A 21,393-nucleotide genomic window follows, 5' to 3' on the forward strand; every position below is an offset into this window, starting at 1 on the left:
AAACAGACCAACCCTCTTCTCTCTCTACGACACATTAAATAGTCCTCCTCCCTACAGACTAAACAGACCAACCCTCTTCTCTCTCTACGACACATTAAATAGAGTCCTCCCTCCCTACAGACTAAACAGACCAACCCTCTTCTCTCTCTACGACACATTAAATAGAGTCCTCCCTCTCTACAGATTAAACAGACCAACCCTCTTCTCTCTCTACGACACATTAAATAGTCCTCCCTCCCTACAGATTAAACAGACCAACCCTCTTCTCTCTCTACGACACATTAAATAGAGTCCTCCCTCCCTACAGATTAAACAGACCAACCCTCTTCTCTCTCTACGACACATTAAATAGAGTCCTCCCTCCCTACAGACTAAACAGACCAACCCTCTTCTCTCTCTACGACACATTAAATAGTCCTCCCTCCCTACAGATTAAACAGACCAACCCTCTTCTCTCTCTACGACACATTAAATAGAGTCCTCCCTCTCTACAGATTAAACAGACCCAACCCTCTTCTCTCTCTACGACACATTAAATAGAGTCCTCCCTCCCTACAGATTAAACAGACCAACCCTCTTCTCTCTCTACGACACATTAAATAGAGTCCTCCCTCCCTACAGATTAAACAGACCAACCCTCTTCTCTCTCTACGACACATTAAATAGAGTCCTCCCTCCCTACAGATTAAACAGACCAACCCTCTTCTCTCTCTACGACACATTAAATAGTCCTCCCTCCCTACAGATTAAACAGACCAACCCTCTTCTCTCTCTACGACACATTAAATAGAGTCCTCCCTCCCTACAGATTAAACAGACCAACCCTCTTCTCTCTCTACGACACATTAAATAGAGTCCTCCCTCCCTACAGATTAAACAGCATAAAGGGGACCAGTGTGTGAGGGCAGGGACAGAAGTGTGTGTTGATAGTTGCTGTAACTTCCTAAACTGAGTTGGGAGGATGTGTGTGTTTATGTTGGAGTGTATTAGTTGAAGGGTGTGTGTACATTGTAATGTTTCTATTTACTGTGGGTGTATAGACTGTATGTCTGGGGGGTTTGTGTGTGTGTGTGTGTGTGTGTGTGTGTGTGTGTAGGTAGTTGTTGGTGTGTGTGTGTGTTGGAGGGCGTTTGTGTCGGAGTGGGTGTATGTTTCAGTGTGTGTGTGTGTGTGTGTGGTTGTCGGAGTGTGTGTGTTTGTTGGAGTGTGATAGTTTAATGAAGCTGTGAGGTCTGGCTTCACCATCTGCTCGAGGTTGTGTGTGTCCGTATGTGTGTGTGTGTGTCCGTATGTGTGTGTGTCCGTGTGTGTTGCGTAATACTCATGTTAGATGGTGTGTTTTCATACATTATCACAAAGTATCTCACACACACATCCTTCAACATGTTTACAGTAATGCATTTAACAGAAAGGCAGAAAGTACATGTTTTATGCACACACACACACACACACACACACACACACACACACACACACACACACACACACACACACACACACACACACACACACACACACACACACACACACCTCTCCATGAACTGTTTTGTGTATTTTGATCAGGCAGGGCTGTCTGGAGCCATGTGCTGCTCTTCAGGGGTCCTGACTGTTAGGACACCAGTTTAATGTGCTGATCACTGCTATATATATATATCTCTCTCTCTCTCTCCTTTATTTTCTTGGTCTCTTTCTCTCTTTTTCACTCTCCATGTATCTGTCTCCTTCCATCCTCCTCTCTCCCTCCTCCTCCTCCTCCTCCTCCTCTCTCTCTTCCTCCTCTCCTCCTCTCCCTCCTCCTCCTCTCTCTCTTTCTCCCTCCTCCTCTCTCCCTCCTCCTCCTCTCTCTCTTTCTCCCTCCTCCTCTCTCCCTCCTCCTCCTCCTCCTCTCTCTCTTTCTCCCTCCTCCTCTCTCCCTCCTCCTCCTCCTCTCCCTCCTCCTCTCCTCCTCTCTCCCACCTCTCCTCCTCTCCCTCCTCCTCCTCTCTCTCTTTCTCCCTCCTCCTTCTCTCTCTCTTTCTCCCTCCTCCCCTCCTCCTCTCTCCCTCCTCCTCTCTCCCTCCTCTCCCTCCTCCTCCTCTCTCTTTCTCCCTCCTCCTTCTCTCTCTCTTTCTCCCTCCTCCTCTCCTCCTCTCTCTCTCCTCCTCCTCCTCCTCCTCCTATTGAAGTGTGTGACAGATGTGTTACATCTCTAGACATGGTGTGTTTCTCCTCCACTATGAGAGGCTTATTGTGTGTGTGAGGTTCAGAGTGTAGTGTAATGTGTGGTGCCGCGTGCGGCCTCAGTGTGCTTGTGTGTGTGTGTGTGTGTGTGTGTGTGTGTGTGTGTGTGTGTGTGACCGCAGAACAAAGCCCATAATATTACTGCAGTGTGGTCACCATGGGGACAGGACAGGTGACTTCACCTTGGCTGCAGAGCATACACAGAGGTGTACACCACACACACACTTTGTTCCTCTCATATGCAGCCAGCCGCACAATCGTCTTCTCTCATGCACACACATGCTCTCTCCATCACAGTCACACTGACACACACACACACACACACACACACACACACACACATATAATGTAATCACCTGTGCTCTCCCTACCTCCTAACCCAATAAACCTGATAGCCTCCGCTTCCTACAAAAACACATCCTACCTACCCACTGGAACAACAGATAACCCTCCTCTCTCCTCTCTCCTCCTCTCCTCTCTCCTCTCTCCTCCCTCTTCATAAGTCATGTAATGTATGATCTACCTCTCTGCAGGCGTATTCATCTGTATTGGTCTATTGTCTGTCTCCTTCAGAGTGGGTCTATATGCTGTACTAATATTCCTGGTAGCCAGCCTGACTGTATGAGAGTACTGTAGTATTCATACATGGTCTATCTACTGGACTGTCTATAGTCTCCACAAATACTACTGACCCAATTCTACTGTCTGAGAGAGAGAAGGAACACTTTATCCAGAGAGAGAGAGACCGACACAGAGACAGAGAGACAGAGAGACAGACAGACACAGAGACAGACAGACACAGAGACAGAGAGACAGACACAGAGACAGAGAGACAGACACAGAGACAGAGAGACAGACACAGAGACAGAGAGACAGACACAGAGACAGAGAGACAGACACAGAGACAGAGAGACAGACACAGAGAGAGAGACAGACACAGAGAGAGACAGACAGAGAGAGAGACACAGACACAGAGAGAGAGAGAGAGACACGGACACAGAGAGAGAGAGACACGGACACAGAGAGAGTGAGACACGGACACAGAGAGAGTGAGACACAGACACAGAGAGAGTGAGACAGGGTAAAGAGGGACAGAGTGATAGAGTGATAGAGACGGTGTGTGTGTGTGTGTGTGGTTCCCGCGGGACTGCCCGGTGTTGTCGGGGGTGACCAGGCGCAGCGGCCATTGCATCTCCTACGAGCACCATCTGCTCCTTGCCACGGATACAGTTGCCAGGCTACCTGTTTTTCTGTCCTCCTTTGCTTCCCTCCTTTTCTCTCCCTTCTTTACCTTCCTGTCTCCCCACTATCTCTCTCCCTTTGCCTTCTCATCCCCTCTGTCTCTCTCTGTCCGCCACCTCTCTTCCCTTCTGTTTCCTCCATCACCCTCTCCCATGAGGTTGTTAGGACACGACCAGTCAGAGGAGAGAGGGAGATGAACACACAGAGAGAGAGAGAGAGAGAGAGAGAGAGAGAGAGAGGAGAACAGAGGAAGGGGTAGGAACACAGAGAGAGAGAGAGAGAGAGAGGAGAACAGAGGAAGGGGTAGGAACACAGAGAGAGGGAGAGAGAGAGAGAGGAGAACAGAGGAAGGGGTAGGAACACACACAGAGAGAGAGAGAGAGAGAGAGGAGAACAGAGGAAGGGGTAGGAACACAGAGAGAGGGAGAGAGAGAGAGAGGAGAACAGAGGAAGGGGTAGGAACACAGAGAGAGAGAGAGAGAGAGAGAGAGGAGAACAGAGGAAGGGATAGGAACACAGAGAGAGAGAGAGAGAGAGAGAGAGGAGAACAGAGGAAGGGATAGGAACACACAGAGAGAGAGGAGGAGAAGAATTATGGAGAGAGGAGAGGGAGAAGAGATCGTAGATCAGAGTCGTCATGATTGAGCCATCTGCTGAGAGGAGACCAATGAGCCTGTCACACACACACACACACACACACACACACACACACACACACACACACACACACACACACACACACACACACACACACACACAGAACACCAGTGACCCCCGCAGGCCAGACCCTGCTGCTGCACCCTGCCACTCACTCCACTCAGGTTTTATTGGCCTGACTGGCTGGCATCGTGGTGTGCCAAGCGGGAGATGAGACTGTTCGGAGTATCGACCAGTCTGGTCTGGTCTGCTTACTGGGAGGAGTCTGTCCACGCTTCTCTCTCTCTTTTATCACTCCATCTCTCTGTCTTTCTCTCTCTCTCTTTTATCACTCCATCCCTCTGTCTTTCTCTCTCTCTTTTATCACTCCATCTATCTATCTGTCTTTCTCTCTCTCTTTTAGGTTTCCATCACTCCTCCTAACATCTTGTATCTCTCCCTCCATATTCTCTCTCTCTCTGTCGCTCTCTCTCTCTCTGTCGCTCTCTCGCTCTGTCGCTCTCTCTCTCTGTCGCTCTGTCGCTCTCTCTCTCTGTCGCTCTCTCTCGCTGTTGCTCTCTCTCTCTCTCTGTCGCTCTCTCTCTCTGTCGCTCTGTCGCTCTCTCTCTCTGTCGCTCTCTGTCGCTCTCTCTCTCTGTCGCTCTCTGTCGCTCTCTCTCGCTGTTGCTCTCTCTCTCTGTCGCTCTCTGTCGCTCTGTCGCTCTCTCTGTCGCTCTCTCTCTCTGTCACTCTCTGTCTCTCTCTCTCTCTGTCGCTCTGTCGCTCTCTTTCTGTCGCTCTCTCTCTGTCGCTCTCTCTGTCGCTCTCTCTCTCTGTCGCTCTCTTTCTGTCGCTCTGTCGCTCTCTCTGTCGCTCTCTCTCTGTCGCTCTCTTTCTGTCGCTCTCTCTCTCTGTCGCTCTCTTTCTGTCGCTCTCTCTCTCTGTCGCTCTCTCTCTCTGTCGCTCTCCTGCTCTCTCTGTCTGTCTGTCTGTCTGTCTGTCTGTCTGTCTGTCTGTCTGTCTGTCTGTCTGTCTGTCTGTCTGACTAAACTAACTGACACTTAGGACAATATGTAGCCAACCTTCCGTAAAACAACAGTGAACAAAATAGAACACCATGCATTCATTGTAGTCCGTTGTCGACACCAAGCAGTGGTAAATGATGGACGTTCTTATCCCAAACAATGTACTGAATCAACCTTTAATAGATTCCTGAGCGGGCTCGTCTAATTGGTCGGTTGTTCCAGAGTGCTGTTTCATCCTTTTACAGATTAGCATGCGGCTAAGTGGAGGAAGTAGCTCTTTATATGCTAATGAGGGGGTAATGTATGCACAGAGGACTACCCATACTGCACTGGGAGGGGATGAGAGGACTCAGGGTGGTCTCGGACTACCCATACTGCACTGGGAGGGGATGAGAGGACTCAGGGTGGTCTAGGACTACCCATACTGCACTGGGAGGGGATGAGAGGACTCAGGGTGGTCTAGGACTACCCATACTGCACTGGGAGGGGATGAGATAACTCAGGGTGGGCTAGGACTACCCATACTGCACTGGGAGGGGATGAGAGAACTCAGGGTGGGCTAGGACTACCCATACTGCACTGGGAGGGGATGAGGGGTGGTCTAGGACTACCCATACTGCGCTGGGAGGGAATGAAAGCAAGGGGTTAGCTGGGAAGAATCTTTAAAACTGTGGTGTTTAGTCTGAATGAATATACACTACAAGTTAGTGGACACCTGCTCGTTGAACATCTCATTCCAAAATACTGGGCATTAATATGGAGTTGGTCCCCCTTTGCTGCTATAACGGCCTCTGCTCTTCTGGGAAGGATTTCCACTAGATGTTGAAACATTGCTGCGGGTACTTGCTTCCATTCAGCCACAAGAGCATTAGTGAGGTCGGGCACTGATGTTGGGAGATTAGTCCTGGCTCGCAGTCAGCGTTCCAATTCATTCCAAAGGTGTTCGATGGGGTTGAGGTCAGGGCTCTGTGCAGGCTAGTCAAGTTCTTCCACACCGATCTCGACAAACCATTTCTGTATGGACCTCGCTTTGTGCACTGGGGAATTGCCATGCTGAAACAGGAAAGGGCCTTCCCCAAACTGTTGCCACAAAGTTGGAGACACAGAATCGTCTAGAATGTCATTGTATGCCGTAGCATTAAGATTTCCCTTCACTGGAACTAAGGGGCCCAAACCATGAAAAACAGCCCCAGACCATTATTCCACCAAACTTTATAGTTGGCACTATGCATTGTGGCAGGTAGCGTTCTCCTGGTATCCACCAAACCCAGACTCCAGAGAACGTGTTTCCACTGCTCAGAGGCCAATGAGCTACACCACTCCAGCTGACGCTTGGCATTGTGCATGGTGATCTGGCTGTTCGGCCATGGAAACACATTTTGTGAAGCTCCCGACAAACAGTTATTGTGCTGACATTGCTTCCAGAGGCAGTTTGGAACTTGAGTGTTGTAACTGAGGACAGATGATTTTTACTTGCTTCAGCACTCGGTGGACCCGTGCTGTGAGCTTGTGTGGCCTACCACTTCACGGTTGAGCCATTGTTGCTCCTAGACGTTTCCACTTCACAATAACAGCACTTACAGTTAACGGGACAGCTCCAGCAGGGCAGAAATTGGACAAACTGACTTGTTGGAAATGTGGCATCCTATGACGGTGCCACATTGAAAGTCACTGAGCTCTTCAGTAAGGTCATTCTACTGCCAATGTTTGTCTATAGAGATTGCATGGCTGTGTGCTCAATTTTATACACCTGTCAGCAACTGGTGTGGCTGAAATAGCCCAATCTACTAATTTGGAGGGGTGTCCAAATACTATTGTATAAATAGTGTATCCTGCTGTGTCTGTTCACCTTTACACAGGGTCCCTGGGATAACCCTTTACACGGGGTTCCTGGGATAACCCTTTACACGGGGTTCCTGGGATAACCCTTTACACGGGGTTCCTGGGATAACCCTTTACACGGGGTTCCTGGGATAACCCTTTACACGGGGTTCCTGGGATAACCCGTTACACGGGGTTCCTGGGATAACCCGTTACACGGGGTTCCTGGGATAACCCTTTACACGGGGTTCCTGGGATAACCCTTTACACGGGGTTCCTGGGATAACCCGTTACACGGGGTTCCTGGGATAACCCGTTACACGGGGTTCCTGGGATAACCCTTTACACGGGGTTCCTGGGATAACCCTTTACACGGGGTTCCTGGGATAACCCTTTACACGGGGTTCCTGGGATAACCCTTTACACGGGGTTCCTGGGATAACCCTTTACACGGGGTTCCTGGGATAACCCTTTACACGGGGTTCCTGGGATAACCCTTTACACGGGGTTCCTGGGATAACCCTTTACACGGGGTTCCTGGGATAACCCTTTACACGGGGTTCCTGGGATAACCCTTTACACGGGGTTCCTGGGATAACCCTTTACACGGGGTTCCTGGGATAACCCTTTACACGGGGTTCCTGGGATAACCCTTTACACGGGGTTCCTGGGATAACCCTTTACACAGGGTTCCTGGGATAACCCTTTACACGGGGTTCCTGGGATAACCCTTTACACGGGGTTCCTGGGATAACCCTTTACACGGGGTTCCTGGGATAACCCTTTACACGGGGTTCCTGGGATAACCCTTTACACGGGGTTCCTGGGATAACCCTTTACACGGGGTTCCTGGGATTATCCTTTACACGGGGTTCCTGGGATTACCCTTTACACGGGGTTCCTGGGATAACCCTTTACACGGGGTTCCTGGGATAACCCTTTACACGGGGTTCCTGGGATAACCCTTTACACGGGGTTCCTGGGATAACCCTTTACACGGGGTTCCTGGGATAACCCTTTACACGGGGTTCCTGGGATAACCCTTTACACGGGGTTCCTGGGATAACCCTTTACACGGGGTTCCTGGGATAACCCTTTACACGGGGTTCCTGGGATAACCCTTTACACGGGGTTCCTGGGATTATCCTTTACACGGGGTTCCTGGGATTACCCTTTACACGGGGTTCCTGGGATAACCCTTTACACGGGGTTCCTGGGATAACCCGTTACACGGGGTTCCTGGGATAACCCTTTACACGGGGTTCCTGGGATAACCCTTTACACGGGGTTCCTGGGATAACCCTTTACACGGGGTTCCTGGGATAACCCTTTACACGGGGTTCCTGGGATAACCCTTTGCACGGGGTTCCTGGGATAACCCTTTGCACGGGGTTCCTGGGATAACCCTTTGCACGGGGTTCCTGGGATAACCCTTTGCACGGGGTTCCTGGGATAACCCTTTGCACGGGGTTCCTGGGATTATCCTTTACACGGGGTTCCTGGGATAACCCTTTACACGGGGTTCCTGGGATAACCCGTTACACGGGGTTCCTGGGATAACCCGTTACACGGGGTTCCTGGGATAACCCGTTACACGGGGTTCCTGGGATAACCCTTTACACGGGGTTCCTGGGATAACCCTTTACACGGGGTTCCTGGGATAACCCTTTACACGGGGTTCCTGGGATAACCCTTTACACGGGGTTCCTGGGATAACCCTTTACACGGGGTTCCTGGGATAACCCTTTACACGGGGTTCCTGGGATAACCCTTTACACGGGGTTCCTGGGATAACCCTTTACACGGGGTTCCTGGGATAACCCTTTACACGGGGTTCCTGGGATAACCCTTTGCACGGGGTTCCTGGGATAACCCTTTGCACGGGGTTCCTGGGATAACCCTTTACACGGGGTTCCTGGGATAATGAATTTGTCATTGTATTGTAGGTTTTAAGGTAGCTGGTTACTTCTGTCTTCAGTTGAATTCTCTGTGAAAAGCGCCACACAAGCGTTTACTGGTTGATTTGATTGATTGCGTGGTCAGCTGATTGATCTCTCTCTCTCTTTAGGAACAAGGTGTGGTGGGAATGTCTCGGCAGCCCGGTGCCGTCCCTCCCCCTCACCCTGCCGGGGGTGTGGCCTCGGGCACGGGGCCCAATCAGGGCGCAGGGGCCCCTCCCGGTTACCTGGGCAACCAGCAGCAGGCGGCCATGATGAAACAGATGATGGTGATGGAGCAGGAGAAGAGAGTTCAGCTCCACATGATGGAACAACAGAAACAACAGCTACTGAGAGAACAGAGACAGCAGCAACAACAGCTATTACTGGCTGAACAGGTGAGAGGAGGGAGGAGGGACAGAACAGAGAGGAGGGAGGAGGGACAGAACAGAGAGGAGGGAGGAGGGACAGAACAGAGAGGAAGGAAGGACAGAACAGAGAGGAGGGAGGGAGGAGGGACAGAACAGAGAGGAGGGAGGGAGGAGGGACAGAACAGAGAGGAGGGAGGGAGGAGGGACAGAACAGAGAGGAGGGAGGAGGGACAGAACAGAGAGGAGGGAGGGAGGACAGAACAGAGAGGAGGGACAGAACAGGGAGGAGGGAGGAGGGACAGAACAGAGAGGAGGGAGGAGGGACAGAACAGAGAGGAGGGAGGGAGGGACAGAACAGAGAGGAGGGAGGGAGGGAGGACAGAACAGGGAGGAGGGAGGAGGGACAGAACAGAGAGGAGGGAGGAGGGACAGAACAGAGAGGAGGGAGGAGGGACAGAACAGAGAGGAGGGAGGGAGGGAGGACAGAACAGAGAGGAGGGACAGAGCAGAGAGGAGGGAGGAGGGACAGAACAGAGGAGGGAGGAGGGACAGAACAGAGAGGAGGGAGGGAGGAGGGACAGAGAGGAGGGAGGGAGGGAGGGAGGGAGGAGGGACAGAACAGAGAGGAGGGAGGAGGGACAGAACAGAGGAGGGAGGAGGGACAGAACAGAGAGGAGGGAGGGAGGAGGGACAGAGAGGAGGGAGGGAGGGAGGGAGGAGGGACAGAACAGAGAGGAGGGAGGAGGGACAGAACAGAGAGGCGGGAGGGAGGGAGGGAGGGAGGGAGGGAGGGAGGAGGGACAGAACAGAGAGGAGGGAGGAGGGACAGAACAGAGAGGAGGGAGGGAGGAAGGACAGAACAGAGGAGGGAGGGAGGAGGAACAGAGAGGAGGGAGGGAGGAGGGACAGAACAGAGAGGAGGGAGGGAGGAAGGACAGAACAGAGAGGAGGGAGGGAGGAGGGACAGAACAGAGAGGAGGGAGGGAGGAGGGACAGAACAGAGAGGAGGGAGGGAGGAGGGACAGAACAGAGAGGAGGGAGGGAGGAAGGACAGAACAGAGAGGAGGGAGGGAGGAGGGACAGAACAGAGAGGAGGGAGGGAGGAGGGACAGAGCAGAGAGGAGGGAGGAGGGACAGAGCAGAGAGGAGGGAGAGAGGAGGGACAGAACAGAGAGGAGGGAGGGAGGAGGGACAGAACAGAGAGGAGGGAGGGAGGAGGGACAGAACAGAGAGGAGGGAGGGAGGAGGGACAGAACAGAGAGGAGGGAGGGAGGAGGGACAGAACAGAGAGGAGGGAGGGAGGAGGGACAGAACAGAGAGGAGGGAGGGAGGAGGGACAGAACAGAGAGGAGGGAGGGAGGAGGGACAGAACAGAGAGGAGGGAGGGAGGAGGGACAGAACAGAGAGGAGGGAGGGAGGAGGGACAGAACAGAGAGGAGGGAGGGAGGAGGGACAGAACAGAGAGAAGGGAGGGAGGAGGGACAGAGCAGAGAGGAGGGAGGGAGGAGGGACAGAACAGAGAGGAGGGAGGGAGGAGGGACAGAACAGAGAGGAGGGAGGGAGGAAGGAAGGACAGAACAGAGAGGAGGGAGGGAGGAGGGACAGAACAGAGAGGAGGGAGGGAGGAGGGACAGAGCAGAGAGGAGGGAGGGAGGAGGGACAGAACAGAGAGGAGGGACAGAACAGAGAGGAGGAAGGAAGGACAGAACAGAGAGGAGGGAGGGAGGAGGGACAGAGCAGAGAGGAGGGAGGGAGGAAGGACAGAACAGAGAGGAGGGAGGGAGGAGGGACAGAACAGAGAGGAGGGAGGGAGGAGGGACAGAACAGAGAGGAGGGAGGGAGGAGGGACAGAACAGAGAGGAGGGAGGAGGGACAGAACAGAGAGGAGGGAGGGAGGAGGGACAGAACAGAGAGGAGGGAGGGAGGAGGGACAGAACGGAGAGGAGGGAGGGAGGAGGGACAGAACAGAGAGGAGGGAGGGAGGAAGGACAGAGCAGAGAGGAGGGAGGGACAGAGCAGAGAGGAGGGAGGGAGGAGGGACAGAGCAGAGAGGAGGGAGGGAGGAGGGACAGAACAGAGAGGAGGGAGGGAGGAGGGACAGAACAGAGGAGGGAGGGAGGAGGGACAGAACAGAGAGGAGGGAGGGAGGAGGGACAGAACAGAGAGGAGGGAGGGAGGAGGGACAGAACAGAGAGGAGGGAGGGAGGAAGGAAGGACAGAACAGAGAGGAGGGAGGGAGGAAGGAAGGACAGAACAGAGAGGAGGGAGGGAGGAGGGACAGAACAGAGAGGAGGGAGGGAGGAGGGACAGAACAGAGAGGAGGGAGGGAGGAGGGAGGGAGGAGGGACAGAACAGAGAGGAGGGAGGGAGGAGGGAGGGAGGGGGGACAGAACAGAGAGGAGGGAGGGAGGGAGGGAGGGAGGGACAGAACAGTGGGGGGGGACAGAACAGAGAGGAGGGAGGGAGGAGGGACAGAACAGAGAGGAGGGAGGGAGGAGGGACAGAACAGAGAGGAGGGAGGGAGGAGGGACAGAACAGAGAGGAGGGAGGGAGGAGGGAGGGAGGGGGGACAGAACAGAGAGGAGGGAGGGAGGGAGGGAGGGAGGGGGGACAGAACAGTGGGGGGGGACAGAACAGAGAGGAGGGAGGGAGGAGGGACAGAACAGAGAGGAGGGAGGAGGGACAGAACAGGGAGGAGGGAGGAGGGACAGAACAGAGAGGAGGGAGGGAGGTGAAGGGACAGAACAGACACAGTCACGCACACAGTCACACACACACCGTCACACACACAGTCACACACACACCGTCACACACACAGTCACACACACACCGTCACACACACAGTCACACACACAGTCACACACACACCGTCACACACACAGTCACACACACACCGTCACACACACAGTCACACACACAGTCACACACACACCGTCACACACACAGTCACACACACACCGTCACACACACAGTCACACACACACCGTCACACACACAGTCACACACACACCGTCACACACACACACACACACCGTCACACACACACCGTCACACACACACACACAGTCACACACACACCGTCACACACACACCGTCACACACACACACACAGTCACACACACACCGTCACACACACACACACCGTCACACACACACCGTCACAGACACACAGTCACACACACACACCGTCAGAGACACACCGTCACAAACACACACACCGTCACACACACACACACACACATTTATAATCAGCTCTCACATTTCCTAACATCGCCCCTCTACACTAACCCCTTCCCGATGCTTTAGGATTCCTTTGATGTCCTCAGATTGTGTGTGTGTGTGTGTGTGTGTGTGTGTGTGTGTGTGTGTGTGTGTGTGTGTGTGTGTGTGCGCACAACACCTGCTGTGATAATTTAGTCTTCTACTTTGATTTTCCCCTCTGTGGTTAACCTGGTGTTAAACTGTTCTGAACTACGTAGGTCAACACAAACACACACACACAAACACACACACACACACACACACACACACACACACACACACACACACACACACACACACACACACACACACACACACAGCAAGTAGATTGTAATTGGCACAACACAACAAGCATACTGCAGTCCAGGAACATTACTGTCTCCTGATGTTCTCTCTATACCTGCTGTGTTCTAAATGAACATACTGCGTTATATTAGATATTCTACACACTCTACAGACTATAGCTATATACTAGAATTAACCTTAGACTATAGCTATATACTAGAATTAACCTTTAGAATTAACCTTACAGACTATAGTTATATACTAGAATTAACCTTAGACTATAGCTATATACTAGAATTAACCTTAGACTATAGCTATATACTAGAATTAACCTTAGACTATAGCTATATACTAGAATTAACCTTAGACTATAGCTATATACTAGAATTAACCTTAGACTATAGCTATATACTAGAATTAACCTTAGACTATAGCTATATACTAGAATTAACCTTACAGACTATAGTTATATACTAGAATTAACCTTACAGACTATAGCTATATACTAGAATTAACCTTAGACTATAGCTATATACTAGAATTAACCTTAGACTATAGCTATATACTAGAATTAACCTTAGACTATAGCTATATACTAGAATTAACCTTAGACTATAGCTATATACTAGAATTAACCTTAGACTATAGTTATATACTAGAATTAACCTTAGACTATAGCTATATACTAGAATTAACCTTAGACTATAGTTATATACTAGAATTAACCTTAGACTATAGTTATATACTAGAATTAACCTTACAGACTATAGCTATATACTAGAATTAACCTTAGACTATAGTTATATACTAGAATTAACCTTAGACTATAGCTATATACTAGAATTAACCTTAGACTATAGTTATATACTAGAATTAACCTTAGACTATAGTTATATACTAGAATTAACCTTACAGACTATAGTTATATACTAGAATTAACCTTAGACTATAGCTATATACTAGAATTAACCTTAGACTATAGTTATATACTAGAATTAACCTTAGACTATAGCTATATACTAGAATTAACCTTAGACTATAGCTATATACTAGAATTAACCTTACAGACTATAGTTATATATACTGATTACTAGAATTAACCTTACAGACTATAGCTATATACTAGAATTAACCTTACAGACTATAGTTATATATACTGATTACTAGAATTAACCTTACAGACTATAGCTATATACTAGAATTAACCTTACAGACAATAGCTATATACTACAATTAACCTTACAGACTATAGCTATATACTAGAATTAACCTTACAGACAATAGCTATATACTACAATTAACCTTACAGACTATAGCTATATACTAGAATTAACCTTACAGACTATAGCTATATACTAGAATTAACCTTACAGACTATAGCTATATACTAGAATTAACCTTACAGACTATAGTTATATATACTGGATTATTAACCTTACTGACTATAGTTATATATACTGATTACTAGAATTAACCTTACAGACTATAGGTATATATACTGGATTATTAACCTTCCAGACTATAGTTATATATACTGATTACTAGAATTAACCTTACAGACTATAGCTATATACTAGAATTAACCTTACAGACTATAGTTATATATACTGATTACTAGAATTAACCTTACTGACTATAGTTATATATACTGGATTATTAACCTTACAGACTATAGTTATATATACTGATTACTAGAATTAACTTTACAGACTATAGTTATATATACTGGATTATTAACCTTACAGACTATAGCTATATACTAGAATTAACCTTACAGACTATAGTTATATATACTGATTACTAGAATTAACCTTACAGACTAGTTATATATACTAGATTATTAACCTTACAGACTATAGTTATATATACTGATTACTAGAATTAACCTTACAGACTATAGTTATATATACTGGATTATTAACTTTACAGACTATAGTTATATATACTGGATTATTAACCTTACATACTATAGTTATATATACTGATTATTAACTTTACAGACTATAGTTATATATACTGATTATTAACCTTACAGACTATAGTTACATATACTGGATTATTAATTTTACAGACTATAGTTATATATACTGATTATTAACCTTACAGACTATAGTTGTATATACTGGATAATTAACCTTACAGACTATAGTTATATATACTGATTACTAGAATTAACCTTACAGACTATAGTTATATATACTGGATTATTAACCTTACAGACTATAGTTATATATACTGGATTATTAACTTTACAGACTATAGTTATATATACTGGATTATTAACTTTACAGACTATAGTTATATATACTGGATTATTAACCTTACAGACTATAGTTATATATACTGATTACTAGAATTAACCTTACAGACTATAGTTATATATACTGATTACTAGAATTAACCTTACAGACTATAGTTATATATACTGGATTATTAACCTTACAGACTATAGTAATATATACTGGATTATTAACCTTACAGACTATAGTTATATATACTGGATTATTAACCTTACAGACTATAGTTATATATATACTGGATTATTAACTTTACAGACTATAGTTATATATACTGGATTATTAACCTTACAGACTATAGTTATATATACTGGATTATTAACCTTACAGACTATAGTTATATATACTGGATTATTAACCTTACAGACTATAGTTATATATACTGATTACTAGAATTAACCTTACAGACTATAGTTATATATACTGATTACTAGAATTAACCTTACAGACTATAGTTATATATACTGGATTATTAACCTTACAGACTATAGTTATATATACTGGATTATTAATTTTACAGACTATAGTTATATATACTGATTACTAGAATTAACCTTAGACTATAGTTATATATACTGGATTATTAACCTTACTGACTATAGTTATATATACTGGATAATTACCTTACAGACTATAGTTATATATACTGGATTATTAACCTTACTGACTATAGTTATATATACTGGATTATTAACTTTACAGACTATAGTTATATATACTGATTACTAGAATTAACCTTACAGACTATAGTTATATATACTGGATTATTAACCTTACAGACTATAGTTATATATACTGATTACTAGAATTAACTTTACAGACTATAGTTATATATACTGGATTATTAACTTTACAGACTATAGTTATATATACTGGATTATTAACCTTACAGACTATAGTTATATATACTGATTACTAGAATTAACTTTACAGACTATAGTTATGTATACTGGATTATTAACTTTACAGACTATAGTTATATATACTGATTACTAGAATTAACTTTACAGACTATAGTTATATATACTGGATTATTAACTTTACAGACTATAGTTATATATACTGATTACTAGAATTAACCTTACAGACTATAGTTATATATACTGGATTATTAACTTTACAGACTATAGTTATATATACTGATTACTAGAATTAACCTTACAGACTATAGTTATATATACTGGATTATTAACTTTACAGACTATAGTTATATATACTGGATTATTAACTTTACAGACTATAGTTATATATACTGGATTATTAACTTTACAGACTATAGTTATATATACTGGATTATTAACTTTACAGACTATAGTTATATATACTGGATTATTAACTTTACAGACTATAGTTATATATACTGATTACTAGAATTAACCTTACAGACTATAGTTATATATACTGGATTATTAACTTTACAGACTATAGTTATATATACTGGATTATTAACCTTACAGACTATAGTTATATATACTGATTACTAGAATTAACCTTACAGACTATAGTTATATATACTGGATTATTAACCTTACAGACTATAGTTATATATACTGGATTATTAACTTTACAGACTATAGTTATATATACTGGATTATTAACCTTACAGACTATAGTTATATATACTGATTACTAGAATTAACCTTACAGACTATAGTTATATATACTGGATTATTAACTTTACAGACTATAGTTATTTATACTGGATTATTAACTTTACAGACTATAGTTATATATACTGGATTATTAACTTTACAGACTATAGTTATATATACTGGATTATTAACCTTACAGACACTGATTGAAGATTGAGAACAAACAGATCAACATTTCGTGAATATTTGTTGTGCACTAAATGAACATTGTATATTGACTGACATTATACACGCTCCAGACTATCTATTTATAACAGGTTGTTACAGTTAGTTTGACAACAAACAGAGATCAACATTTGATGTGAAAACTGTTCATGTGAAGGGTTAGGCATATTGTACTGATTGTATTGCTGTGTCATGGTTGTCCCAGGTGATTGTAGCCTGTGCTTTTTGGCTGCAGGTTGATTGAATTGGCCTTTATTTTACCTTTCCAGTGGGACAGCGGGAAATGTCATGGAACAGGATGTGATGACATTGTACAGGAAGTGATGTGGTTGTCTGTTCTTCTTCTGTAGCTCCAGCAGCAGCAGCAGCAGCATCTCCCCAGACAGATGGTCCAGGGTCAGAGAAACCCCTATCCACAGGTCAACCAGTATCAAGGTAACATATTATATACTATATACACCCCACTACCTACAGGTCAACCAGTATTAAGATAACATATTATATACACCCCCCTACCTACAGGTCAACCAGTACCAAGATAACATATTATATACTATATACACCCCCCCTACCTACAGGTCAACCAGTACCAAGATAACATATTATATACTATATACACCCCCCTACCTACAGGTCAACCAGTATCAAGGTAACATATTATATACTATATACACCTCCCCTACCTACAGGTCAACCAGTACCAAGATAGCATATTATATACTATATACACCCCCCCCCTACCTACAGGTCAACCAGTACCAAGATAACCTATTATATACTATATACACCCCCCTACCTACAGGTCAACCAGTACCAAGATAACATATTATATACTATATACACCCCCCTACCTACAGGTCAACCAGTACCAAGATAACATATTATATACTATATACACCCCCCTACCTACAGGTCAACCAGTATTAAGATAACATATTATATACACCCCCCTACCTACAGGTCAACCAGTACCAAGATAACATATTATATACTATATACACCCCCCTACCTACAGGTCAACCAGTATCAAGGTAACATATTATATACTATATACACCCCCCCTACCTACAGGTCAACCAGTACCAAGATAACATATTATATACTATATACACCCCCCTACCTACAGGTCAACCAGTATCAAGGTAACATATTATATACTATATACACCCCCCCTACCTACAGGTCAACCAGTACCAAGATAACATATTATATACTATATACACCCCCCCCTACCTACAGGTCAACCAGTACCAAGATAACCTATTATATACTATATACACCCCCCTACCTACAGGTCAACCAGTACCAAGATAACATATTATATACTATATACACCCCCCTACCTACAGGTCAACCAGTACCAAGATAACATATTATATACTATATACACCCCCCTACCTACAGGTCAACCAGTACCAAGATAACATGTTATATACACCCCCCTACCTACAGGTCAACCAGTATCAAGATAACATATTATATACTATATACACCCCCCTACCTACAGGTCAACCAGTACCAATATAACATATTATATACTATATACACCCCCCTACCTACAGGTCAACCAGTATCAAGATAACATATTATATACTATATACACCCCCCTACCTACAGGTCAACCAGTACCAAGATAACATATTATATACTATATACACCCCCCTACCTACAGGTCAACCAGTATCAAGATAACATATTATATACTATATACACCCCCCTACCTACAGGTCAACCAGTATCAAGATAACATATTATATACTATATACACCCCCTACCCACAGGTCAACCAGTACCAAGTTAACATATTATATACACCCCCCTACCTACAGGTCAACCAGTACCAAGATAACATATTATATACTATATACACCCCCCTACCTACAGGTCAACCAGTATCAAGATAACATATTATATACTATATACACCCCCCTACCTACAGGTCAACCAGTACCAAGATAACATTATATACAGCCCCTACCTACAGGTCAACCAGTATCAAGATAACATGTTATATACTATATACACCCCCCCTACCTACAGGTCAACCAGTACCAAGATAACATATTATATACACCCCCCTACCTACAGGTCAACCAGTACCAAGATAACATATTATATACACCCCCCTACCCACAGGTCAACCAGTACCAAGATAACATATTATATACTATATACACCCCCCTACCTACAGGTCAACCAGTACCAAGATAACATATTATATACTATATACACCCCCCTATCTACAGGTCAACCAGTACCAAGATAACATATTATATACTATATACACCCCCCTACCTACAGGTCAACCAGTACCAAGATAACATATTATATACTATATACACCCCCCTACCTACAGGTCAACCAGTACCAAGATAACATATTATATACTATATACACCCCCCTACCTACAGGTCAACCAGTACCAAGATAACATATTATATACTATATACACCCCCCTACCTACAGGTCAACCAGTACCAAGATAACATATTATATACTATATACACCCCCCTACCTACAGGTCAACCAGTACCAAGATAACATATTATATACTATATACACCCCCCTACCTACAGGTCAACCAGTATCAAGGTAACATATTATATACTATATACACCCCCCTACCTACAGGTCAACCAGTACCAAGATAACATATTATATACTATATACACCCCCCTACCTACAGGTCAACCAGTACCAAGATAACATATTATATACTATATACACCCCACTACCTACAGGTCAACCAGTACAAAGATAACATATTATATACTATATACACCCCCCCTACCTACAGGTCAACCAGTACCAAGATAACATATTATATACACCCCCCTACCTACAGGTCAACCAGTACCAAGATAACATATTATATACACCCCCCTACCCACAGGTCAACCAGTACCAAGATAACATATTATATACTATATACACCCCCCTACCTACAGGTCAACCAGTACCAAGATAACATATTATATACTATATACACCCCCCTACCTACAGGTCAACCAGTACCAAGATAACATATTATATACTATATACACCCCCCTACCTACAGGTCAACCAGTACCAAGATAACATATTATATACTATATACACCCCCCTACCTACAGGTCAACCAGTACCAAGATAACATATTATATACTATATACACCCCCCCTACCTACAGGTCAACCAGTACCAAGATAACATGTTATATACACCCCCCTACCTATAGGTCAACCAGTACCAAGATAACATATTATATACTATATACACCCCCCTACCTACAGGTCAACCAGTATCAAGGTAACATATTATATACTATATACACCCCCCCTACCTACAGGTCAACCAGTACCAAGATAACATATTATATACTATATACACCCCCCTACCTACAGGTCAACCAGTATCAAGGTAACATATTATATACTATATACACCCCCCCTACCTACAGGTCAACCAGTACCAAGATAACATATTATATACTATATACACCCCCCCCTACCTACAGGTCAACCAGTACCAAGATAACCTATTATATACTATATACACCCCCCTACCTACAGGTCAACCAGTACCAAGATAACATATTATATACTATATACACCCCCCTACCTACAGGTCAACCAGTACCAAGATAACATATTATATACTATATACACCCCCCCACCTACAGGTCAACCAGTATCAAGATAACATATTATATACTATATACACCCCCCTACCTACAGGTCAACCAGTATCAAGATAACATATTATATACTATATACACCCCCTACCCACAGGTCAACCAGTACCAAGATAACATATTATATACACCCCCCTACCTACAGGTCAACCAGTACCAAGATAACATATTATATACTATATACACCCCCCTACCTACAGGTCAACCAGTACCAAGATAACATATTATATACTATATACACCCCCCTACCTACAGGTCAACCAGTATCAAGATAACATATTATATACTATATACACCCCCCTACCTACAGGTCAACCAGTACCAAGATAACATTATATACAGCCCCTACCTACAGGTCAACCAGTATCAAGATAACATGTTATATACTATATACACCCCCCCTACCTACAGGTCAACCAGTACCAAGATAACATATTATATACACCCCCCTACCTACAGGTCAACCAGTACCAAGATAACATATTATATACACCCCCCTACCCACAGGTCAACCAGTACCAAGATAACATATTATATACTATATACACGCCCCTACCTACAGGTCAACCAGTACCAAGATAACATATTATATACTATATACACCCCCCTACCTACAGGTGAACCAGTACCAAGATAACATATTATATACTATATACACCCCCCTACCTACAGGTCAACCAGTACCAAGATAACATATTATATACTATATACACCCCCCTACCTACAGGTCAACCAGTACCAAGATAACATATTATATACTATATACACCCCCCTACCTACAGGTCAACCAGTACCAAGATAACATATT

The 21,393-nt window shown here is 44.8% G+C and overlaps 1 protein-coding gene across 1 annotated transcript in view; it reads left to right on the plus strand.

Moving 5' to 3' along the window:
* Window positions 1–21,393, plus strand: part of LOC123742542 (mastermind-like protein 3) — a 247,543-nt gene that overhangs the window by 173,002 nt on the left and 53,148 nt on the right. The window contains exons 4-5 of the mRNA XM_082974052.1: window positions 9,013–9,279; window positions 17,263–17,347. Of these exons, the coding sequence (XP_082830178.1) occupies window positions 9,013–9,279; window positions 17,263–17,347 (352 nt within the window). The remainder of the gene's footprint in view (window positions 1–9,012; window positions 9,280–17,262; window positions 17,348–21,393) is intronic.

Source organism: Salmo salar, chromosome 04 (genome assembly GCF_965601325.2).
Source record: "Salmo salar chromosome 04, fSalSal1, whole genome shotgun sequence".
NCBI lineage: Eukaryota > Metazoa > Chordata > Actinopteri > Salmoniformes > Salmonidae > Salmo > Salmo salar.